This window comes from Anomaloglossus baeobatrachus, chromosome 6 (genome assembly GCF_048569485.1).
Source record: "Anomaloglossus baeobatrachus isolate aAnoBae1 chromosome 6, aAnoBae1.hap1, whole genome shotgun sequence".
Taxonomy (NCBI): Eukaryota; Metazoa; Chordata; class Amphibia; order Anura; family Aromobatidae; genus Anomaloglossus; species Anomaloglossus baeobatrachus.
Genome location: NC_134358.1, coordinates 537,727,960 through 537,754,629, shown reverse-complemented (window position 1 = coordinate 537,754,629; position 26,670 = coordinate 537,727,960). Strand labels below are relative to the sequence as shown.

Sequence of the window (26,670 nt, the reverse complement as noted above, 5' to 3'; positions counted from 1 at the left end):
CCCCGCCCTTTCTGAGCACATGGGTATGACATCAGCACAGGTCCTTTTAGTCACAAAGTAAAACAATTGTATAATAGAATTAGCATAAATAACAGGGGGAGGGGATAACTATGAATTCCCCGACAGCTATCAGCTGATTGGCAGCTGATGTCACTCAACTAGTGGCTCATTTTACAAACTTTACTTGCTTGTGTTTCAAAACCTAAACATCCGAGCTGACAACTACAAGTATGTAGAGAATCAGCCTGATGGTGCCAGTATAGCACTGGCTTTAGTTTATATACGAAAATCATGGTGATTGGTGTAATTTAAATACTCTTTAATCTCGAGCTGTAACAGCCCATATACTTGTGCATTACCGCTTACTTTTTCTTTCTTTTTTTTTTTTTAGGAGCAGAGTTAAAGGAAGAACCAAAACTTTTTGGTAAATAGTTTATTTTTATTCTGTTTGGAGGGAACCTGTCATCGGATTCATGCTGCCTGAGCCAAGAGCAGCACCAATAAATCACTGGCATATTTCAGCCGTGTATGTCTTACTTTGTGAAGCTGCACTGGTTTTGAGAAATTGTACATTGTGTCACGCACGGAGTAGGAGAAGTCTGTATGCACCGCTTAACACACGCGTTCAGACCGACAGGCATCTGACACACTACAGAAAACACCAGAAACAAAGTGGGGACACTTTAACAATGGTGGGCCTTACGGCTAGGGAAAGGGGTGAGGGGACACTTCCTAAACTCACCTCAAGCTGTTACCTGAGCTCCCTAGTGTCCCTATATGGGGTGTTTCAACCTGTAGTCGAGCCAGATACCTAATCGCTCACTAGCCCTGCAAACACCCCTGGCTAGTGAGCTGGCCAGCGGGAGACACTAGTCCCGACAGGGGGATAAATAGAAGGATACAAACACCAAAATCTATGGCTGCAGACAGAGTCCAAAGTAAAAGTTGGATGGGCACAGGACAATTCCCCAACAGCTACTTCCACCAGGATAGCCAAAATAGAATGAATTCTATCAACAGCAAGAACTGCTGGGAAAATCCCACTATTTAACCCTAAAGGGGTGTGGGCTCAAAGCAGCTACAACTGACCTGCAATGCTAAGAGTTGCTGGCAACAAAACTGACATTAAATCATGAGACAATGAGGAGTCAGGATGGAAACAGAGGCTCCAGTCCAAAACCTGTGACTAGTTTCTAGTGAAGTGGTTGCTGAAGATGGTGGCAGTGAATGGTAGTCGACTATTTAGAAGTTAGAAGGAGAGTAAATGCAGAGTGTACTTCAAATGACGGCAGAGGTGAAAGACCGTTAATAGGACAGTCATCCAACAAGAAAAGCCAACTCCTCTTCCATGTTTGTTGCAAAATAGTGAATGTCACAGACAAGATGGCTACCTATAAGTTTCAAACATCATCACATTTACTTCTCAAAAGAATGAGCAGATCTGACAAGATCCCTATTTTGTAAATTGGACAAATTATCCAGGCAAATTATTCTCTTAAAATTGAATATCGACAGATCAGTGTCTGCAATATTTTGGACTCAGCTTGTTTTCCCTGCTTCCAAAACGCTACGTTGTACAGTACAAGTGTACCGCCCCGCGGGCTCGGCTGCAACCGCCGAGCCGCTCGGATCCGTGCTCGCACTGCGGGTGGTGGCTCATGCCTCTCACAGACCCCCGGGGGTCACGTCGCTCTGCAAAGTAGTTGGCGCTACACGCGGGGATTTGGGTGTTTGGTTTGAAGTGATAGTTCGTGACGCAACCCACGGGTTGTGGTGATTGTAGACACCACCACTGCGGTGAAGGTGTGGGGGCCCCCGGGAATGGTGTAGTAGCGCAGCTAGGTGTTGACCCCTCCGTGGGTAGGGGGATGTTGGTTCCGGGGTCTGGTGGGCCGGGGCCCGGGTGCAGGATGTAGTGTTGCGGTGCAGCGCGGCGCGGTGCCGGATGGCACTGGTGTACTCACTCTGACACAATACACTGGAGTCACTGGTAAACCAACGGAGTGATGAACGGGGCCCGCAGCCGGCTGCAGCTTTTCCCAGATTAGGTTGGTAATGTCCGCTTTTCTCCTGCACCTCTGTGTGTGAATCTTGACTCCTGTGCCTAGGCACCGGTAGTCCGCTCCCCGACATGTACCTGTCGTAGGAGCCCGTTTGCCCGCAGACGCTGGCCCTTGGATCTCTTGCCCTTGGCGGTGGCACTTATCCAGAATGGTTGGGCTGTTGCCTTTAATCGGGACTTAGGTGGGAATGAACCCCTGAGGTCCAGACCGCAATCAGTTAATTTGACTATGGGGGTGGCTTCTAGCCTAGTTCGGGGTCTGAGTACCCTGCCTTTTGCTCCGGTATCCAGTTGGCTCCCCGGTTCGGTTCCGGCGGGCCACTACCCTGTCCCGGTCCCTTACGGTTCCACCGGTCGTCTTCCCGGTCTCCTGCAGGCGGCCGCTACCGTCTGCCTCCATGCCAATGGTGACTGGGCTCCAACCCAGCCACCGGAGTAGTCTCTGGGCAGCCTGGACACAGGACTGCCCGTGAACTTGAACTTGACTCTTCCAGAGCCTGAGCTAGACTACTACTAACTGTTTTCCCGCCTCCAGGCCTGTGAACTCCTCGGTGGGTGGAGCCAACCGCCTGGCTCCATCCCACCCTGGTGTGGACATCAAACCTGGAGGGTGGTGACAAGGCTTTAAGTTTGACTGATGTTACCTAACTGGGAAGGGGGTGTGTAGTGTTGTTGTGTCTACCTGGGACGACCTGGATAGTCCAGGGCGTCACAGAAGCACAAAGGATGGGATTTATAGAAATGGCTTCCCAAACCACAATATTTCACTATATGCCTGCGGAGACGCAAGCGATCTTAGCGGGAAGAAGACAGTGAAAGTCCACAGCACCTAGAATCCTGATAATGGGCACGAACGCTGCGTTCTCACGCGGAGAACACTCGCATCTTTGCAGGAGGCATCTAGAATTCAGTGTCTCCTGATCGTGGAAATGTAGCCATATTATGCTCTTGGGTCTGTGGAAACCCCAGAGAATAATAAACATACATCATAATTAATTAGAAATAATCATAGGCTAAATAAATTTATTTATGAGATAGCCAAAATGATTGTCTAAAAATGAAAGTAGTATCATGTTCAAAGCTGTAGTGGACGGTGAGATATGGAGCCCGAAAGTCAAACATTCAAAACATTGTTACCCTTTTGTTAGTCACTAAATACTGGTCTGATGAGGTGTTGTGATCTAGATTTTCTGGTGGTTGTTTTGCATTATTGCTGTGAGCGGATGTGATGTTAACTCTTGTCTTTTTGTTGCTGCCTTCCTGCTCTTACTTTTCTCCTAAGTCTCTTACTGTTTGCAGTGTGTCTGATTATTGGTTTCCCCCTGTCTATCTTAATCTGTGTTTCCATCACACTCCTGACCCTTCCTTCCCTGGCGGGGAAACATTAGTTATGGTCAGGAGAATAGTAAGGCATGGGACTCAGGCATCTCCACCATCAGGGGTCAGGAATAGCCTATGTCCCTTAGCATGAGGGACAGCATAGGAGCACCTTGTTCCTTGGTGTCCTTCAGTCATATTGTGACATAATTGTACTGACCTGGAGAATCATATTGCCAGTTCATTTTTACTGAAAATATTAAAAGGAACCCGTCATGTAAAAAAACACTAACTCACAAATATGGGATTAATCTACAGGTCAATAGTGTTTTCACACCGTGCAGCCTCTGCACTTAGAACCCTTTTGCCAGTAAGAACTTAACTTTATTCCTCCTAACAGCCTCTGGCTTTCAGTCATAGAGGAAAAGCTGGAGCGGCTTCAGTCACCACTCAGTTCACAGTGAGCGGCAGCTGTAATACTGACAACCGGCTCTAATGCTAATACCGTAAAAGCAAAACTGGGCAAATTTAAACAACTTGCAATTAGATTGTGTATAAATAGTCAAAACAATGACCAGTGCCATTTTACTCAAAGGAGAATATTACGTGAGGCAAAGAAGGCTCAAATGAATTCAGATGCGGCTGTGCGGATTTTCCCATATAGCTCATAGCTAATCCGGAGAAACATTCTAGCCTTTATAAAAGTCTAATCAGGAAATGCAGCAGCCATTTCACAGTGAATCCAATGGAATGGCATCACAGCTCACAACGTAGTCATAAAGATAAGGAGAGAAAGCTTTAAAAAACTGAATAAACATTACAGATAGTGTGTGTCAGCACAAACATGAAGAACAGTTACTATCTGTTTAACCATAACCATATGTTTTTTGATTAGTTTGACGTTACTAAGGCTATATTGGCATAAAAAAAGCTTGAAAGGGATTGGATACAGGTCTAGATATTCTCAAGTCTTATTGTGGTTGTGGAGGGGCTCGTACCATCAGGGCTAGAACAGGAGGCAGGGAGAGGCTGGGGCTCAAACTGTAGGGGGTTAAGAGTTAAGCCCCCCCCTTCTTCAACCGTACCCGACACACTAATGGCCAGTAATTGCAAATGCTTTGTCTAGTTCCCCAGCAGGTGGCAGTATGTATGTCCTGGCACCTGGGTAGGCAGAGGGAGAAGAAGAACAGGGGTATATAAGGGAAAGTTAAGGGGAGAGAAGAAGGAGAGTCCCTAGGGAGATGTAGAGGAATGAGCCCCCAAGTAAAGAGCCCTGACCCTATGGGTCAACCCCACAGCTGTGACACGTGGGATACACGGAGAGGGGTTTAGTCAGACAGTCGGGGGCTTGGCGTCGGTGTCTGCCGGCAGGAATCAAAAGAAGCCCTCATTTACGGAAAATGTCAGTGTGTAGCTGTTGTTGGGGGTATGTCTGGATGGCCTGGCATGAAGGGGAGACCCCTGGATGGATCAGGTCCCCTGTGTGGTACCTGAAGTGAAGGGAGGGAAAAAGAGGCCCATACAATCTAGACGGTGCCCGGGTGCCAAAGAACCGATTGCTGCAAAATTGTATGAAGTGTGAACCCCCCCATTAGACGGATACCGAAACTAGCAGGATGCGGACCGAAGTTGTATGAAGATCCCAGGAATAAAGCTGGAATGTTTTTTTTAAGAAAGACCTGAGTCTGAACTTTATAATCTGATGAAGAGAAGTGAATGTGTGTCGCTTGAGACTGTTACAGAGTTCTCCTATGTGTGGTGCGGCGACGGGGAGGTGAGGGGTTAATGACAGGTTGTACTGTGACCTGTTCTTCCCCTGATGCCACGACTACTAGACAGAGCCTGCCCCGTGCCCTCCACCACAAGACCTTGCTACCTTCAAGCGTACCTCTGGGTTTAGGGTAAATCTAGGGTACACCCCTAGCTTGAGGGTAAGCACAGGGGCCCTCCGTCCAGTCACCCCTGGCTTCCGGTCACGTGTGTGTTCTGTGCAATGGAAGGTTTTGCAGTACTTGCAATTCGCTCCAAATCAAATTTTGGGAGTAAAAATTTATTGAAGCTGGTGAATTCAATTTTTACAAATTTCACTCCACTCTAATTACTACTACATGATTCCCTGTATCTTTTATATTGCAGAATATAATTTTACCAGTGACGGTTGGCTAATCTATAATGACCACCAATACTATGTTAGCAAGAATGAAATACCGATGGAGAAAGCACGTGAATTTTGTAAAGGCAATTTCTCCCATCTCGTCAGCATTGACAGTGAATCGGAGTGGAAATTCCTCGCAAAATATGTAAGTTCAAATTGCTAATATTCTAATAAAACTGAAAATGGTCCTTAACATTGTTTTGTAGAGTAATACAATTTGTTTGTAATATCACCCTCCTCATCATTCAGCTAGACCTCTTTATGTGGCTAACAGGCTTTTTGTATTCAAACTCCTTCAGGGAAGGCTAAAGGGGGCTTTACACGCTACGATATCGTTAATGAATTATCGTCGGGGTCACGTTGTTTGTGACGCACATCCGGCGACATGACCATTGAGGAAGGATTCTCCAGTCGTGCTGTATGTGTGTTACCCACCAATACCATCTGTAAATAATACACGAACTGCATGTGACTTGGTTTAAAATTGGCCACAGCAGCCTTTATTACCTATTATTTACATACTAACACAAGGGGGCGCCGTCCAACGGGCGACCCCAACAAATAACAATAGGTAACACAGTAACCAATACAGTAAATATACAACCCTGAGTAGGCCCAGTCCAGGAACCACTTCTCACCCCAGTATCCCTGGCCGCAACACACCGACCCAGAGATGAGGTATTAATCACCTACGGATTAACCCCCCAACTTTGCAGAACCCCGTGCCTGCAACATCCCGGAACCTGGAGCCACCATACCAAGATGGTGTCTCTCTGTCCAGTTACCATTGCCTTCAACCGCCTCTGGACCAGACCTACCCCCCGCTGCTGTGACAAAGAAACAACCCAGACCAAATTCCCCTCGGCATTAAACACAAGGGAGGGTGGGCGGGGATCGTTCCATATCCGGAAGTCAAGAGAGAGGGGGTAAGTCAAAGTCCTTTACTTACACCCCTCAACTGTCCCACCTCTTCCTCCAGGGAACTCCTCCTACCCACCAATCCCTTTACTCTGCCTTATAAACAAACCATTCCTGTTTCCATTAACCCCATCACTCCTTCCCTTCCCTCTAGTCATGTCGCCCCTCCACCCTATGGGTTCCATGGCTTTCTTGACCATTGAGGAAGGATTCTCCAGTCGTGCTGTATGTGTGTTACCCACCAATACCATCTGTAAATAATACACGAACTGCATGTGACTTGGTTTAAAATTGGCCACAGCAGCCTTTATTACCTATTATTTACATACTAACACAAGGGGGCGCCGTCCAACGGGCGACCCCAACAAATAACAATAGGTAACACAGTAACCAATACAGTAAATATACAACCCTGAGTAGGCCCAGTCCAGGAACCACTTCTCACCCCAGTATCCCTGGCCGCAACACACCGACCCATAGATGAGGTATTAATCACCTACGGATTAACCCCCCAACTTTGCAGAACCCCGTGCCTGCAACATCCCGGAACCTGGAGCCACCATACCAAGATGGTGTCTCTCTGTCCAGTTACCATTGCCTTCAACCGCCTCTGGACCAGACCTACCCCCCGCCACAGGACAGGGCACGTGACTCCTTACGTGGCCTGGACCCGCCACACACCAAAAGCTTGTACCACACCTCCACGCAATCCCAGCGTCCACAAAACAGCACCAAGCACGTGAAGATGCACCCCCATCGCATCCCCAAAACCACCAGTTCAGCGCCACCAACTTTTGGCGCCGCCCCCCCAATAAGGCTCGATTGATACTGCCTATCGCACGAGCCACACGCCATTCCAACCTGGTCACACTATCAAAACTACCCCACGATTAAGCTCAGGTATGTCTTACACAATGCAACAACCAACATTTTTTTATTTTTTTTTTTAAAACATTCATAAATAACTTCTCGAGATACCAAATCGCTGCCTCCAATTTACTGGACCAGTACCATCGACCCGTCCAGACCCAACTGGCAACATTCAGGCGAGCCTCAGACCGTCGAGGCCCCGAGAACCAACGAATGCCCAAATATCCAAATGAGGCACACCCTCACCACAAAAACCCAGGGGTTATAAACCCACAGATAACACCAACCTGTTACGCCAACCCATTCCACTCCCAAAAGACTCAAATGCCCCCATTGCCTTAACCCGATAACAACTGAGGCCAAACGTAACACCGAAACAAGAGGACTCCCACCTCCCAATACTTCTCACAACCCCTTTTCTGAGCCCACCGAGGGGCCTCCGTGGCAGCCCAATCCAGAAGGAATACGACCCATAGTATTCCGGGCGCCCACCCCCGCCACCTGCAATCAAGTCTGCAGCACTGCCACAAAATGGTACCTTAACAAACGCGACACAATAATGAGCCTGGGCACCCTCACAACATAATTCCGCACCCGGGACCGCGTATAACAACACCAACCTTCACCACCCTCCTAATCTAATTCGGTGAGCGACAAAGCCGGCGCTCAACCCACTGCACCACCTCGGACACATCCTCCAACATCCAACCTCCGCTCTTGACCGTAGATGGGCTGACCAACCCCACAATCTCAAAGCCCCCCAAAAGGCTAACACAAACCGTTTTGGACAAGGGAAACAAAAACCCGCTCGTGCTCAGATGAACATAGCCGCCACAAACCACTCACCAAACGCTGCCACCAAACAACGGAGACGGACCCTTGTATCCCGCTCCCTCACACCCTTACGACCAAACCCTTCAAGGCCTGCCGCGCCCTAAGATCCTGCGAAAACATCTCTCCACATCTAATCCTTAACAAGACAGCCACAGCCGCCACCCTCTGCTCCACTGCGGACGCCGGCCTAGCAGCCTGAAAACCGTTACTCACCACTGCCAACACCACCATCAAATACTCCACCGGGCCTTCCTCACACATTGTCCCAAACGTTATCCGCGCCACCCATACTTCTGAATATCAGCCCCAAATAACCTCAGTCACTGGGCACCGAGCCGCTCCCCAACACAGCCACACCAGACTCCACAAGCCCTCCGGACACACCGTGCCCACCTCGTCTGCTACCCGGCCTCAACTCCCGAGACCTGCAGAACTGGAAGGAAACACAGCAGCTGCTATTCCCTTGGCGAACCCCAGTACTGGTTGCGCCACGCATAACATTTTTTTTTTTTTTTTTAAAACACATCCAATTGAGAAACCAACTGTCGCAAGTACGCCACCCTTGGCCCCAGGATTAGCAAACCAACTATTAATCGAATTCTCCACCAACTGATAGCCAGAATGACAGCACACCTTCCTCTTGGAAAAAACTGCCAACCTCCACCACCCGACCACTACCACCGATTGGAAGCGCTACCCCACAATGCCCAACCAGAAAACAACTGGACCCGCTGCCTCCGAGTACCGCAGCTACGTTCCATCAGGTAGCACCTTACCCAGCCACAATCCGCGGCCACTAAATCGCCGTAAGAAAAAACCTCCTACACCATCAGATCATCATTGATCTCCCTCGTGACCACACACAAAGGATCCGATGGCTGCACCCTTGGCGCAGCCATCGCCAGCCGTCCAGCAGACACGCACCCCAGCGGCGTAACTCTGCACCCGTGGTTCGACCGCCCCTGCAAAGACTGCACCGCCTGAAACCGCACCGTCTTAGCTGACCTAACTGCCTCTATCGCAGCCCATAGGACCACACCATTACCCACGAATCCTACCCCTCTGACCATAACATCAAACTTTATCCCCACAAACCGTATCACTGGCGTTGGACCCTCAGTCTTTGCCTGCGCCAACAGGCCCAAAAGAGTATCCACCACCATCTGTAATAAAACAATCAACCTCAACGAATCATCAACCCGCCAACCCGATGTAAAGAGAATCAACCTATAATGAATAAGAGGTGTAAGCTGGGACACACCACGCACAAACCACTCCACCAAGAAATAACCGCCTCCAAAGGAACATAAAATGGGACAACAACCCATTAGCACCCACCGATCAACATAATAATAACTCCCCTCCCCACCGCAGCACCAGAACTGCTAGCTAGCAGGGTGGACCAGTAACAACCTAAATGCCGCCTCCAAATTCGCCTTTGCCATCAATGCTCCCCGGCTCACCGCCTTTACCAAATCCCACCCTCTGTCAAACGACACATAATAAACCGCCGACAATTCTGGAGCCAAGCAGGCATACACCGATGACTCCTCCAGATAAGATACGTTTTGAACAAGCCGAAATATATACATCTATATACGGCTCATTTCCGGCACTACCCCCCAACAGAGAAACCCAATCGTGACAAGGAGGGCCCCGAATGGCCCACCCATCCTGCCCAACACCACTTCCTGACCCCTCTTTCCACTGACAACCACCAGGTGTCCCCTAGCCCAGCGCAAACTTCCAATAAGGAGGCAAAGATCCACCAATATAAATAGAATGACGCAGAATTACTATGTTCCTTACCACAACCCAACACTTATGCTTAAGACAACCGTCCGTGCCAAATCTGCACCACCCATCCTTCTATTCCCCCCAAAAAACCCTCATCGTCCGTGTCGCCGGGGTTCCAAGCCCCGAACAGCCAACTACCCCCCATAAAGGGGGGGGGCTGACTAGGAGCCGCCATCCACTGCAGCCATAAGGATGTGCCCGTATGATCCTACCGCATACTGGCACGCAACACCTTCCCTTGCTGAAATTACTCGGCGTACTGAAGCCAGACTAAACCGCCATATGACCTAACAAGCCACCCCAAATGGATCCATATAACCGAACCATGCCGAACCAATTACCCAATTCCTTCCCCCGATACCCTTGCCAAAAAACGCAAATGCCCGCAGCCACGTTGCAAATGTACGAGGGTGAGCCTCCACCGGCGCTCCCCTCCCTCTACTTATCCTTCCTGGAATCACTTGGCTTAACCTAATCCAGGTGAAACTGTTCCCGGGGGAGCAGCGAAACTATTGCTACACGTTCCCCATTCAAATCTTATCCCTCACATCCTCCAGCAAGTGAGCCCCCCCAGCGGGCCTTTGAAGCACCCATACCTCTCACACTTGGCCACTGTCAGCCAGACGCACCACCTCATCCCCCTCTTCGTTCCTCACCACTCACTCTGTCACAGCCCTTGCCGCCTCTGCCCGAAAATGCTCCCCTGCCGCCTCATGCGCCTTCACTCTGCCTGCCGCACCTGCGCCTACTAACCACCGATCCCGTCCATGCCGCCGGCGGTGCATGCGCACTCTCCACAACCGTATACACCACTTCAGTAAACCCCATACCTGGTCAAAACACCAACCCACTCGGCGCTGCCGTGTCCGCAGCCGCCCCCCCCCCAGCCCTGCCAAATCCACGGCCGTCTCACCCGACCGCGACCCGGCATATCCTGGAATAAAAATCACGCCATCCGGACGTCTGATTCATCCGTCGCTGCTTCCTCCTCCTCCTCGCTGGAGCCGACCGCCTCTGGCTCATGTAATGCAGACGCCGCCGAAGCGCTGCCACCACCACGGCCGTCCTCCTGGTACGCCACGTGGGCACCATCCTCCAAGCTCCATCTTCTGTCCCGCGGCGACAACCCCGGAAACCGTCCCGTCCTACGGGCTGCCACCGCGGGCCTTATCTTCTGGCCTGACCCCCCCTTGCTACCTGCAAGGACAGGGGGTACCTGTGGCCCGACCCGCTGCCAGCAGACTCCCATCCAGAGCCGCCAGCCTCCTGCCCTCCTGGGCCCAGAAGGCATCCGTCCGCCGGGCCCTCCCCCCTTGGGGGAGACCGCCACTGCCGGGAGCTGCACGCCTGCTCTGGGTGACCAGGCGGGGACCGCAGGGCCCCCGCCGTCACCCCCACGTACCGACGCCTCCCGGGCATCCGTCGCACCATGCTCGCCTGCCCTGGTGCCGGACCCCTTGCTGGCTGCAGCCCCCCGGCCCCCCCCCCTCCACCCGCGGGGGGGGGGTAACGCTGGCCTCCGTCCTCGCCGGGCGCTCTCCTGGCCAGGAGCCGCCGCATCCAGCCCTCCTGGGCCCCATGAAAGCCTCTGTCCGCTGGCCCTCCCCCTCCTGGGGGAGACCGCCGCGGCCGGGAGCTGCAACCTGATCTGGGTGACCAAGCAGGAACTTCAGGGCCCCTGCCGTCACCCCCACTCACCGACGCTTCCTGGGCACCCGTCGCCCCAGGCCCGCCTGCCCTGGTGCCGGACCCACCACTGGCTGCAGCTCCGCGGCCCCCCCCCGCCTTCCGCGAGGGGTAAAGCTGGCCTCTGTCACCGCCGGGCGCTCTCCCCGTCCGGGAGCCGCCGCATCCAGCAATCCAGGCCGCGGCTCGGACCGGAAGTAGGCCGCAGCCAAGCCACGCCCCCTCCCGGCTGCCGCGGCCCGGACGGAGATTCCTCCCGCGGCCGGAGCAGCAGCTGAGTACTGCCCTGCCCACGCCCTACCGCGGAGGGTCCCCGAAGGGGCTCTCGCATCTCCTCCTCGCTCCCCCCGCACACGGCAAGTACCTGAGATATGAGGGAGGGGGGACGCCGCCCGCAGCTGACAGGGGAGCGAGGGGAAAGTGCCAACGGGTTAACCCCCAGCAGCCAAGACGTGGGACCGCGCTGCCAGGGGCCCGTGCACTGCCATGATGAATCCGCTGCTCCCGGGTAGCAGCCATCCTGTCGCACGTCCGGATCGTTCCATATCCGGAAGTCTGGTGATGTGAGGGGCTGGGGAACCTCCATCATGACGTCCTTGTACAGATCTTTGTGTCCTTCTAAATACTCCCACTCCTCCATGGAGAAATAGAAGGTGACGTCCTGACACCTTATAGGAACCTCTCCAGTCAGATCGTTCCATATCCGGAAGTCAAGAGAGAGGGGGTAAGTCAAAGTCCTTTACTTACACCCCTCAACTGTCCCACCTCTTCCTCCAGGGAACTCCTCCTACCCACCAATCCCTTTACTCTGCCTTATAAACAAACCATTCCTGTTTCCATTAACCCCATCACTCCTTCCCTTCCCTCTAGTCATGTCGCCCCTCCACCCTATGGGTTCCATGGCTTTCTTTAACGAGATTGCAGTGTGTAACACTTAAAGGGGTTATCCGGCTTATTTTGACTTTTTTTTTTATTATTACCCTATTGGGCTACATTGGGGCAGGTAAGTAGATAGTGAGCACTTACATGCTCTGCTGTCAGCCCCTCTCCCCAGCTCAGAGTGGTCATGTGACCGCTCCTGCCGCGATTTTGCTGCTTCCGGTCATTTCATGTCAACATGGGCAGGACTATGTTGACATGCAAATCTGGGAACAGCATGTTGCCGCCCTGCTGGGCTGGTTCAGTGCGTGTAGTCCCCGCCCCCCCTTCCCTGCACCCTTCCACACATTTCCATGCACCCCGTACTCTCCCCGCCCACGGTGTCACTGCCAGCACCGGGCCCCTTGCTTACAGTGCTTAGGATAGCAGGAGTGCCCGTGCAGTCTGTGTCCCGCTCCCTGCCAGCCCCGCGGCTGCTCGCACTGCAGTGTATCAGCAGCTTCTCACAGTGCGTGCAGCCGCAGGGATGACAAGCGCTGCTGGCAGGAGGTTAGATGAGATAATTACCTCCTGTGACGATCTACTCCTCTGCCGACGTCACCGCTGTCACTACCTTCTATTCCCACCGCGTTCTCATGTCACGTCTCGCAGGCGACCCGAGACTGTCACTAGCGGTGACGTCACGGGCTCTCGCGATACTGCTGAGAACGCGGCAGGCATATAAGTCAGTGACGGCGCTGACGTCAGGAGATCGTCACAGCAGGTAATGATCTCATCTAACCTCCTGACAGCAGCGCTCGGCATCCTCTACAGTGACCTGGGCTGAGCTATTGATATTAGCTCAGGTCACTGCACTGGTCTCCCAGACAATGGGGAACATTCTGTTCTTCATTGACTGGGACATTGACTATGGTATGGATGTCGTGGGACTCCCTTATTGGATTATGCAGGACCCTGATTTTATTGTTCGTTTCAATAAACTGGTGAAAGAGGGAATGTTTTGGGGAGTGTTTTTTTAAATAAAACTTTTTTTGTCTATTTTTTTTTCATTTTTTATTACTGACTGGGTTGGTGATGTCGGGTATCTGATAAACGCGTGACATCACCAACTGCTGGGCTTGATGCCAGGTGACATTACACATCTGGCATCAACCCCGTATATTACCCCGTTTGCCACCGCACCAGGGCAATGGGATGAGTTGGGGCGAAGCGCCAGGATTGGCACATCCAATGGATGCGCCACTTCTGGGGCGGCTGTAGCCTGCTATTTTTAGGCTGGGGAGTGTCCAATAACAGTGGACCTCCCTAGTCTGAGAATACTAGACCACAGCTGTCCCCTTTACCTTGGCTGCTGATCCAATTTGGGGGGGGGACCCCACGTTTTTTGTTTTAAATTTATATAAATTTAAAATAACAGCGTGAGGTGCCCTCTGTTTTGGATTACTAGCCAAGGTGAAGCTGCCAGCTGTGGTCTGCAGGCTGCAGCCGTCTGCTTTAGCCTAGCTGGCTACAAAAGTATGGGGGACCCCACATCGTTTGTTTTAATTATTTATTTTTTGGCTAAATACAAGGTTAAGCACCCTTTAGTGCCACATCAAAGTCACAAAAGGGTGCCAGCTTAGAATATGCAGGGGGGTGGGACATTATATAGGTCTTTCTCATCTATCTATTTATCTATCTATCCCATTTATTCATCCCTCTATCTCTCTGTCTCTTTCTATCCATCTCTATAGCTACTCATCTATTTATCTTTCTTGCTGCTTCCGTTTTTTGCAGTCCGCAAAAAAACGGAAGGCGCACGGATGACATGGATGCATCCGTGAAAAAAACTGACCCTTTTTTTGCGGACCGCAAAAACAGAACGGTCATGTGAATGTAGCCTACATGTGTTCCCTATGGGGGTAGGGGTCGGTACAGAACGATGGGGGGGGTCGGCACAGAGCGCCGTTTGTGTGTGTGTGGGGGGGGGGGGTTGCAGAGCCCGATGTGTGTGGGTGGCGCAGAGCCAGATGTGTGTGGGTGGTGCAGAGCTCGATGTGGGGCTGTTATTTCCAATGCTAGAGTGATAACAGGTCAGGTGCTGGGGCAGAATACTGACAGGGAATTTGTGTGCAGGGGGCGGGCAGGGGGCGAGGCTGGACAGTGAGGGCGGGCAGGGGGCGAGCCTGGACACTGAGGCCGGGCGGGCGGTGCCAGCTCTGACTGGGAGGTGTGGCACAGGAAGTGGTCAGTTTGCTGGAGCTGAATGTAAACAAGGGGCTGCAGAGAATAAAGGGATAAATCAAGAGGAACAAAAGTTAGAAAACAAAAAATAACAATGTAGGGGTGATTTATATGACAATACAGCACAGATAAACTCAAAAATGTTTGGTAAGCTAATGTCGGACAACTCCTTTAAGAGCGATCTTAAACGATCGCAAAACAGGGCAAAATCGTTTGCCGCGGAGAGGTCGTCCTGAAACAAAAAATAGTTTTCCGGAGGTTAGCGATGTTGTTCGTCATTCCTGCGGCAGTACACATTGCTGTGTGTTACACCGCAGGATCGACGAACAGCTCCTTACCTGCCTCCACCGGCTATGCGGAAGGAAAGGTGGGCGGGATATTTACGTCCCCTCATCTCCGCCCCTCTGCTTTTATTGGATGGTTACCGTGGGAAGTCGCGGTGATGCCAAACGACCCGCCCCCTTAGAAAGGAGGCGGATCGCCGGCCAGTGCGACATCGCAGGACAGGTAAGTCCGTGTGACGGGGGTAAGCGAGGTTGTGTGCGACGGGCAGCGATTTGCCCGTGTCGCACAACCGAAGGGGGGGCGGGTACGATCGCTTGCGATCTCTCTAGCGAGATCGCAGCATGTAAAGCCCGCTTTAGTATATTAGAGGAACAGCAAAAAAAAAAAAAAGGGGCAAAACAATGTTACTGCAGTTTGTTTCTGAGAGTCTTGTGGTGCTATAGGGCAGAGGACAAATCTCCACCAGGAAGAGTCTAAAGTATCTACTTAATCTATGGAGCGTAAACACCAACCCCCTTGTTGCCCTACTATGGATCCTTGTCGAATTAGCTCCCCCTAGTGGTGGCTGAAGGCACACTGGAAACAGGATTTGAAAATAAATGTAATTAAACAGAAAAAATAAATGGTATTAACTTGGAGGCGTATTGCTAAATTGCATGAAACTACAATTTTAAACCAATATGACACTCTACCTGGATGTGTCAATTCCAGTTCAAGTCTAGTAATAATAATAATAATTTTATTCATTTATTTAGTGCTATTAATTCCATAGCACTTTACATACAACATTGGCAACACTGTTCCCATTGGGACTCACAATCTAGAGTCCCTATCAGTATGTCTTTGGAGTGTGGGAGGAAACCGGAGTACCCGGAGGAAACCCACGCAAACACGGGAAGAACATACAAACTCCTTGCAGATGATGTCCTTGGTTGGATTTGAACCCAGGACCCCGGCGCTGCAAGACTGCAGTGATAGCCACTGAGCCACCACAAGACTGCAGTGCTAGCCACTGAGCCACCGTGCCGCCCGTCTAGTAGACAGTGCCGGGGCAGTGAGCAGTCAACGCAAAGGCGATCTAGGGTTTCCTGCACCCAGGATAAAAATTCAGTTTGCTGTTTCCTATAAACAATTTAAAGGGAACTTGTCACCAGATTTGGTGACTATAAGCCACCGTCACCACCAGTGGGCTCTTATATACAGCATTCTAAAATTATGTATATAAGTGACCAGGCCGCTCTGTATCACAATACAACACCTTTATAATACACATCTAGGGGGCATTCTGGTCCGATGGACGTCGCTGCTCTCCGGTTCGGCGCTTCCTGCGATGGCCGTCCTCCTTCATAGGCCCGTGTGGAAGACGTGTCCTATGTCATCCACCCAGGCTGGAATTTTGGTCTTGCGCAGGCACACTTTGATCTGCCCTGCTGAGGGTAGACCAAAGTATTATAGTAATGAATAAACTTTTTAACACCCACTCCACCATGGTAATAATAACCTGTTTAGCTCAATTTCATACTATAACTGGTGTGTGGTACGTAAGGACCATAGATAAATCGCACATACATGCAACACAACAAGAAAAAAGAAGCGATCAGACATCCAATGCACTTAAAGAATGTTTATTGATTAACAGGTGCAGGGTATGAAGGGAAAGCATGCACAAGAAAAGGGGGTATATATATATAGCCGGTGATATCCACCAACGCTAACAGTGATAGTAGTTAGGGGTGGCGTAGGCATCCTGCCGAAACTGACGTCCGTCGGGTGGGGGGGTATCCGGTGTAAGCAGTGAGGCGGTCTGTGATATCCTGGTAAGCAGTACATATTGTGCACTGGCATGATGACTTGATCTGCTGCTCTGATCGCGGAGGGTCTCTATGGATTCCTATCAGACAATGATATGGTAACTACACCTAATGGTGAGTGATATTATTCTAATGATTGCAAACATCGTCTGACTGGGGATCTATAGACACTCTCCACTACTATCACTGTTAGCATTGGTGGATATCACCGGCTATATATATATATATATCCCCTTTTCTTGTGCATGCTTTCCCTTCATACCCTGCACCTGTTAATCAATAAACATTCTTTAAGTGCATTGGATGTCTGATCGCTTCTTCTTTCTTGTTGTGGTTCAAAGTATTATAGTGCACATGAGCGGGCGGTCTTTGCCATTTCCTTGCACCTGCGCTTTAAAGTACTTTGATCTGCCCTCCGCAGTGCCGGCTTCTGAGGATGACGTAAGACGCGTCATTCACATTGGGCTGGGTAGGAGTCCAAAATGGCCGCGGTCAGGAGCAGACGTGCATGAGGGAGCTCCTGACCATCTGATAGCATCCAGCCCTCCAGCTGTCAAAGCCAGCCCTAGACCACCCCACCTATACCACGGAGATCGGATGGACGGAGGGAGACCCTAAATTGGAAGGCTATATCAGAGCTGGGACCCTGTGAAGGCTCCTCGAGGCCGAGGCCGGGACCCACGCAGCAGGCCGCAGGGCCTAAGCAGTAACACCCCCGGAGGCGAGAAGTGTCTGTGCAGAGGAGACCCAGAAGGTGGCAGGAGGCCCAGGCAGAGAAAACTGGGATCGCACGGAGCCGCCGCCACCCCACCCTTCAGAATCAGCCTCAGAAGCCTGTGGGACCGGTAGGCAGAGACGCGAGGAGGAGAACCGCCGCCATCTTGAAGCCCGGGACTCACCTTCCTGATCCCGCAGACCAGAGGCGGACGCGCACAGCCGCGGGCCACGGTCCGGGTGGCATACAGGGAGTGAAGAGGAGGCAGCCGTCTGCCCGGCCACCAGACAGAGGAAGCCGGAACGGGGAGTGCGGTGAGAAGAGTCGGGCCTCCCGGAGGCCGCAGGGGGATCTGAGGTGCCGACGGGAACCCTCGCGATAGCTGAGGGCGACGCTTTGTGAAACCCGGCTGGGACCGGAGAGGAGCTCGGGTGGTAAGTGACTGTCTATACACCCCCGGACGCCCTCTCGTGCTCACGTGTACACCCAGGGAGACCCAGGAGAGTCCGGGTCATACCCCACCACGACCCTCATTCAGCGGGTCGGCGTCCTTCCTCTACCAACCTCCCCCACCCCCTCCCCGCTCCCACAGCAGAAGGTTGGGCGGCTGCCTGGAGGTTGGTGGGCTGCCAAGCCCAGGTTGGGGGTGAAGCTGCACTTAAGCACCGGTTAGGGGAACCTGGGGGAGTCCTGAAACGTGAGCCTCCTCCTCACCTCCCCCCCCTCACAGCATAAGGACTGCATTAACAGCATATCCAGAGATACCCCACTCCTTTATTTGTTACCTGAGGGTCTGCCAGGAGTGTGACATATGCATCTAGGGTCTCAAGAGGGGCTCTTAAGTAACCTTCCCAGACCTGGAGTTATACATCTTCCTTGTCCCAGGGGCAGCTGACGGGAAAACGCAGAAGAAGGAGCACAGAGGACATCCAAATAGTCCTACAATATATAAAAAAGCACAAACCATCTGACATCCTCCCCCCCCCCCCCCCCACAGGGGCATGTAAAGCGGTGCACCTCACACAACACAGAGGGAGCGAAGTGACCGGACCCCCACCATACTGGATATAAGATAATACCATAAGAGCTGACTTTGACATGGTCAAATTTGGTAATAAAATGGCTAGTGCTCTGCCTAAAACAGCGGTGACCACGACCCAAGCAGATGTTGACAAGTTCCTCAAAAAACATCTCTTGCCAGCAGAGGTGGGGGCTGAGTGCCCTCAAAACTCATCTGCTAATACCACACAAGAAATGGAGGAAGATGCCAGTGACGCAGAAGACATGGATTCTAGTAAGAGCCTCCCAATCTCCAGGTCCTTTATCAAACGGATTCTCAACAAAGCCTTGGAACCGGTAGTGAAGGAGCTCTCTCATATCAAACAGGATATTGGCCAGATAGGCCACAGAGTGGAAACACTGGAAGCTTCCCAGGCCACGATTACCACAACATCCAATGCCATCATCTCTTGTCTTCACCAGCAAGAAGATAATATCAACCAAATACATACTATTCTGGAGGATCATGAAAATAGGGAGCGACGGAACAATCTCAGAATAAAAGGACTACCAGAAACGGTAGTAAATGAAGCCCTGACCCCAGCTCTATTAAGCATCTTCACCAACTTGATAGACACTGACCCTGCACCATTGATAGAACTGGTCAGAGCCCATAGATCCTTGAGACCCCGTCCCAGGCAGGGGGAACCATCAACTAGATGTCATCTGCCGTTTCATGGACTACCGTATCAAGGAGCTCATCCTCAAAAAAGCAAGAGAAGCTGGCACCATAAAATATGAAGATTCCGAAGTCAAGATTTTCCAAGACCTAGCTGCCACCACTCTGACCAAGAGGCGAATACTGAAACCCTTCACAGAGGAGCTACGCCAACGCCAATTCCCATACCGCTGGCTATATCCATTCGGCATTGCAGTAACAGCGAAAGGGAAACACTCTCAAGGCAAAACATCAGGCGAAATTAAGCACATCTGCGAAGATCTAGGGATTACTCTGGAAAAGTATCCTGAATTAGAGCAGCAACTGCGTTACGGCAACTTCCAGAGCCGTCACCCTGGCACAGCGTCAACCCGAAGGCCCAAAGGCCTAGACGCAATGCGGCACAGAAGCAACAGGCGAACTCAGAAAACAAGCCCCATGAGAAGGCCTAGGCTCAAGCCTATTATTGCCAATCATTGTTTATGCATGTTAAAAGCATGAAGTCTCTTTAGGGGTTCCGCACTTTCTGCTCCCTCTAGATACATATTTACTCTTATCTAGGTGTTGAAAATGTTGTTATTGTTGACTTTAACATTTTGTTCTTTAACTGATCTTTTCTCTATCCCTCATCTCTTCTGCTCCCCTCTCTCCCAGCACGGTCGTGGGTCTGGTCCATTCATCCCACCGGAAATAGAGTCATCCACCCGCTATCGCCACTATGCAGACACAACATAAGGTATTTAATGTGACAAGTTTTAACGCTCATGGGTTGAAATCTCCTATACCAAGGGCACAAACCTTATCTAATTTTCACAAAAAGTGTACTGACATAATTTTTCTACAAGAAACACACTTTTGTAAAGGCAAAATTCCGAGCTTTGGAAAAGCACACTACAACACGTGGTTTCATGCTCCCTCTCCAAATAAACGAACTAAAGGGGTGTCGATAGCACTCGCCAAAGACATACCCTTTTTACCCCAAAGTGAAGTAATTGATCCGGAGGGCCGGTACATTTTTGTTAAAGGCCTATTAGCAGGGTCAATGGTAACTATGGGAAATATTTATGCTCCAAATATCAGACAGGTGAGATGGCTGCTTTCCACGCTCAAAAAATTCAAGACATTTTCGGAGGGCATTCCAATACTTTGTGGAGACTTTAATGTAGCTCTAGAACCAACATTAGACTCAACAGCAAAGAAGAGCCACATATCACTTAGAGATCTCTCTCGAGTCAAAACTGCTCTTCTCTCTCTATCCCTGACCGATATCTGGCGACTACAACATCCAACAACCAAAGATTATACTTTCTTTTCTCACCCCCATAAATCATATCACAGGATAGATTACATTTTTTTACCCAGGTTTCTGTTATCTAATGTCATTGACACGACAATACAAGCCACGCCACACTCTGATCATAGCTATGTCACAGCAAATTTCACACTACAGAGGGCATATCTGATTCACCGCACATGGAGGTTAAATGAATCAGTTCTCTCCTCAGAAGACAACAGGAAACGTATCTCCGATCGTCTCCGCAATTATTTTGCGGAGAATAAGACGCAAGACATTAAACCACCACTTCTGTGGGAGGCACACAAAGCGGTCATAAGGGGAGAACTGATTTCCATTTCCTCACACCTTAATAAACAAAGGAAACTATTTTTACAAAATCTATATGAAGAGATAAACACATTGGAAACCCAACACAAAAAATCTCTGTCCCAACAGACTCTAGTATTATTGACTGCCAAACGGGTGGCATTGAGAGACATACTCAACAAACAATCGGCCAAGTTACACTTGAGCTGGAAAAACCGCATGTTTGTACATGGAGACAAAGCCTCCAAACTCATGATGTCATTAATTAAAACAAGACAGGCCCGCACGTTCATGCATACACTTAAAACACCACAGGGACACCGCACTCAGGATTATTCACAAATCTCAAATGAATTTTTACAATTCTATAAGAGTTTATACCAGTCCCGGCCAGAAGAATCAACAGCAGAAACGGACAAGCGAAAACGCGGCATACATAACTACCTAGCCAATTTAAACCTCCCAACACTCTCCAAAGCACAACAAGAATCCCTGACAAAACCTTTTTCTCGTGCTGAGGTTCTGTCCACCTTATCCAGATGCCCCATGGGAAGAGCACCAGGCCCGGATGGCCTACCAACCATATATTATAAAAAGTTCTTTGATATCTTGGGGGACCACCTCCTGGCAGCATGCAATGCTCTACTTCTGGGCGATACTATTCCCAAACAAACTCTGGAAGCCCACATATCATTGATACATAAGGAAGGGAAAGACCCGGAAAGCTGTGGAAGTTATAGGCCCATCTCGCTTTTGAATGTGGATCTGAAAATCTACGCTAGCTTAATCGCCAACCGGGTTGCGGGAATTCTCCCTGACCTTATATCTCCGGAACAATCTGGATTTATACGGGGAAGAGAAGGGAAGGACAATGCACTACGCTTACTCCATTTAATGCAATATGCTAGGACCCGGAGCTTGCCCCTTGTGCTTTTGGGAACAGATGCCGAAAAGGCGTTTGATAGGGTGGACTGGACCTTCTTGCGGGGCACGTTGGAGGCATTTCAGTTTCCTCAGATTGTCATACATGCAATACTACAGATGTATACATCCCCCACAGCCAGAATTAAAATAAATAACACACTGACTGACCCCTTTGACATTAAGAATGGAACTAGGCAGGGATGTCCCTTGTCCCCCCTACTTTTTGTCATGGTAATGGAGCCCTTGGTACGCTCCATCCAACAAAACCGGGAAATTGAGGGGATTAACCTTCAGGGGATTCACCACAAGTCCGCCGCCTTTGCTGATGACTTGTTGGTAGTAATGTCCAGACCCGAAAGAGGCTTCCCTGCCTTCATGAACACTCTAGAAGAATATAGCCAATGGTCTAACTTTAAAATTAATCTCTCCAAATCTGAAGCACTGAGTCTAAACATCCCGAGTAATGTCATTAACCGCCTCCAGAAGTCGTTCCCATTCAAATGGCCAAAAAGCCACATTACCTATCTCGGCATCAAAATAGGGAAAGCCCCCAAATCACTCTTTGACCTAAACTATAAGCCTCTCCTCCCCAAACTCACTACGCAAATAGCCTCTTGGAAAGCGCCCTTCATCTCTTGGATAGGTCGGAAAAACCTAATCAAAAGCATCGTACTTCCAAAATTCATATACCTCTTTCAAATGTTACCTATACCAGTCCCTAATTTTTTCCTCTCTCAATGTAATTCTTTAATTTCTAATTATATCTGGAACAAACACAAACCAAGAATTAATTTTCACACTCTAAGCCTCCCAAAGGACAAAGGAGGAATGGGACTCCCCAACATATCCACATATTATAAAGCTGCGGTCCTCTCTAGAGCAGTAGACTGGGTCAGGCGCCCTCCGAATAAGCTATGGACGACAATAGAGGAATACCTGGCCCCCTCCCCCTTGCGTGCTCTTTTGTTTACCCCCCCTTGTCAGGAAAATAAAAGATCTTGTACCAACGAACTGACTAGAACACTTCTGGACAATTGGAGTCGTAACATAGAGCTCCTGGCCCCTCCTCTCTCACCACTTACCCTAATCTCCGATATACTAGACTCCAGCCTGAATCTAGCCAACACCGCGAAGCCTCCATATTCAAGTAATGCAAAGATCCCAGCTGTAGATCTTCTAAAAGATGGTTCTTTGGTCTCGAGGCAGGAGGTGGGTGAGATCCCCCTACTTTCTAAACTCACATTTCTCCATTATATGACAATAAAACGCACAATTCAACCATTACTGTCACAGTCCAGCCTCACTAGACCCTTAACCACATTTGAATCATTTTGCTCGCAAACAAGGTCTCCCAAAAAAATCTTATCTCGCTTGTATAACACTCTACTCACAAAAGAATTGGTAGTAAAAAGAGCTTACATATTGAAGTGGGAAAAAGATTTGAACATCACATTTACTGACGCTCAAACGAGTCAAATTTATAGTGCCTCACATGGACCATCATGTTGTGTGAGGGTTCAAGAGAGTTCCTTCAAAGTAGTGACGAGATGGTACATAGTCCCGGACACGGCCGCGGCTTGGCAGTCTGCCTCCTCGGATCTCTGCTGGAGATGTGAGGGGGATAGAGGAACATATATGCACATTTGGTGGACGTGCCCCCGCCTCCCGATATTCTGGAGGATGGCAATCCAGCTGATTTTTGACCTTACAAACAAGCAGGAGGACCCAGATCCCATGCATCTATTATTAAATTTTCCATTGTGGCCTAATGATAAGGCTAACTCGAAACTGGTGTCTTTTGTGAGCTCAGCCTGTAAACTGCTGATTGCTCAATTGTGGCGTACGACTATGATACCCACCTTCTCGCAGCTGTTACAGAAAATTGACCAATTATACCACGCGGAGGAGCTCTCTGCCCTCTCACGACAACAACTGTTCTTCTTTGGGCAAGTCTGGAAGGCCTGGAAAGACTACAAATCCAAACCTTCTTTTCCGACGGCGATTGCGCAGGAAATGACATAAAGAAACCTAGGTCGTCTCCTCCTCCCCATTAGGGGATTGAGTGAGCAGATAACCTAGTCCTGATTACTATAGACATAAGATGAGTGGACCTAAGACCAACACCTTCTCCCTACTCCATTCCCCCCCCCCCTCATCTTCTCTCCCTTTCTCTAATCTCTTAGACCCTCTACCTCTTTCCCCAAAGCTGAGTTATAAGAGCCGGAAGGTTTTTCAGATTCCTCAGGGATTCCCTCCCCCCCCCCCTCTATTTCCTTGTTGCAGTTATGTGTTCTTTCTTTCTTTGTTTTTTCTCCTTTAAATAAGAAAAAGGATAAAACTGGTTTTTCTCTTTATAATGTTATGAGAGTAAGGCATGATCGAGCTCGCCCTCCACTTCTCGATTGATATAACGACTTTTAATTGATCTGGAATCCTATCCCACAGATGATTTTGTATCTGGAAGGCGATTTAATGCAATTGAATGCAAATTAGATTAATGGTGATGCTAGAAATGCCTATGTTTTTTGTTATGTGCATATACTCTGTTAATATTGATTCAATAAACAAAACATTAAAACAAACACATTGGGCTGGGTAGAAGGAGGATGGCTATCACAGCAGAAAGGAGGAGCCAGACCTGCAACCATTTCTCACATCTGTCTACTCACACATTTCTCCACCTCTTCATACTGTGTCCTCACACATTTCTCACATCTACTGTCTCCTCACACATTTCTCCACCCTCTCTCCATACTATGTCCTCACACATATCTCACATCTACTGTCTCCTCACACATGTCTCTTCCCTCTCACCATACTGTATCCTCACACATTTCTCACATCTACTGTCTCCTCACACTTTCTCCTCCCACTCCCTCTACCGTGTCCTCACAAATCTCACATCTACTGTCTCCTCACACATTTCTCCGCCCTTTCCCCATACTGTGTCCTCACACATTTCACATTTACTCTCTCCTCACACATTTCTCCACCCTCTCTCCATACTATGTCCTCACACATATCTCGCTTATACTGTCTCCTCACACATCTCTCTACCCCCTCCCCATACTGTTGTAACGGGGTGCCAGGGGTGCCTCCGGCCTTGTAGTCGTGGCCCTTGCTGTCAGGCTTACCCCTGGCTCCGCCGTCACTTTGGGGACAGGAGATGTTGTGGTGGGGCAGAGTGTGGGGGTGCAGGTGTTGTCCGGCGCACAAACACTCTTCAGGCATGGTTCGATGCAAATAACAAACATTCTTTATTCTTCACAAGTCTCCACACGAGGCAGTAAAAACAGTGATGTTGCGCTTTCTTTAGCTGGGGGAAGCCTGTCCTTGCGTCCCCTCCAGTGGGGATGTGCCTGGCTACTCCGCTTCACCCGGCTCCCACTTCTGGCTACCCACAGCCCGGACCCACACCGGACTGCTTCACTCTATGAGGTTCCGCCCCCGCTCCTCTCCGGCTTCCCTGTTCTTCAGCTCCCACACTCTGCCCCGGCTCTGCTACTCCGCTCCCGTCCCCGAGACAACTGCCCTCCTGATCTTCACTTTCCTTCACAACACTTGCTCTTTCCCTCCAATTGCTTCTGCCGGCTCCTCCTCCCCACTGTGGTGACAGCCGTCCCACCCGGCCACTAGGGGTACCCTAACACAATATACATACATATAAAACATTTTTATTAATAACATTTCCGGGTTAACTATGCTCACTGTTGTAAGGGGTCTGCCCACCCCCTACATGCCTCCCCTCTTAAAGCCTGAGCCTCCCGGCAAGGCTCCAAACTAGAATCACATTTTCTTCATCGTTCCTTATGGGAGACCCAAACCATGGGTGTATAGCTTCTGCCTCCGGAGGCCACACAAAGTATTACACTTTAAAAAGTGTAACCCCTCCCCTCTGCCTATACACCCCCCCGTGCATCACGGGCTCCTCAGTTTCAATGCTTTGTGTTCAGGAGGTCACACACACATGCATTCTCTGATTTTTTCATTTTTATTTTTTTGATTTTAAAGATTTGGAAGAAAAGCGGGTCCAGTCTGGACTCCCGGCATGTCCCTTCTCACCCCACTGTGTCAGCGGTGCTGTTAAGGTTGACTTTACAAGGCTGGAGCCTTTACATGCCGTGCTCCTTCACATCCTCTGAGAGGCTCTGGGTTGAAGTGGGAGCCGTCACGGTCCTCTCTGCTTGCAGAAGACCGGTCTCCATCCGCAGCCCTGTCTGGTTCCTGCTGGAAGGAGCGTTTAACCCCCCTCAGGGACTGGCCCTGCATCTCAAAAGCTAAGTATTGAGACGTTTTTCAGGGGTCCCGGGTACTTTTATTAGGGGGACAGTATGTTTTTTATGTTTACTGTAAATTCCGGCCGGTTCTGGGGGTTTCCCCTGAGAACCGCGCCGACGGTGCCTGCTCGTCGGCCGCATGTTAAAATCTAGGCCCCGGCTTCTGTTTGGGCCTAGTTTCGGTTTCATCTTCCTCTGCATGTCATTCATGCAGGGGAATAGAGTGGCGCCGCCCACCGGCCATCCAGCAGAGGGGAGGACACTCCTCTCTGAGGAGATGTTTCCCTCCCCTGCATCTCTCCTTAGCCCTCCGGTTTCCCGCTCTTGGGCTAATCTCCGCCCCCCCTCCTCCTCCCAGCGCCATTTTCTCAGCGTTTATCACACTGATCGGCGCTGGCTGCTGAATCTGCTGCTTTCCTGGAAGGCTGACGCTTTACTGGGGGTCCGAGCTGTGGAATCCGGAGGGCACACAGAGAGCGGGCTGGTAAGCCACAACCTCTGGTTGTGGGCTTTATTATACACTCTCAGGACATTCTATACGAGTGTATTCTTACTGCAGAGCTTCTCACCTCAGCAGCATGTCTGTCACCCGGAGCA

General features: G+C 50.1%; 1 protein-coding gene across 1 annotated transcript in view; it reads left to right on the top strand.

Moving 5' to 3' along the window:
• Window positions 1-26,670, top strand: part of LOC142243975 (macrophage mannose receptor 1-like) — a 234,721-nt gene that overhangs the window by 105,919 nt on the left and 102,132 nt on the right. The window contains exons 16-17 of the mRNA XM_075316164.1: window positions 392-424; window positions 5,516-5,679. Coding sequence (XP_075172279.1) covers window positions 392-424; window positions 5,516-5,679 — 197 coding nt within the window. The remainder of the gene's footprint in view (window positions 1-391; window positions 425-5,515; window positions 5,680-26,670) is intronic.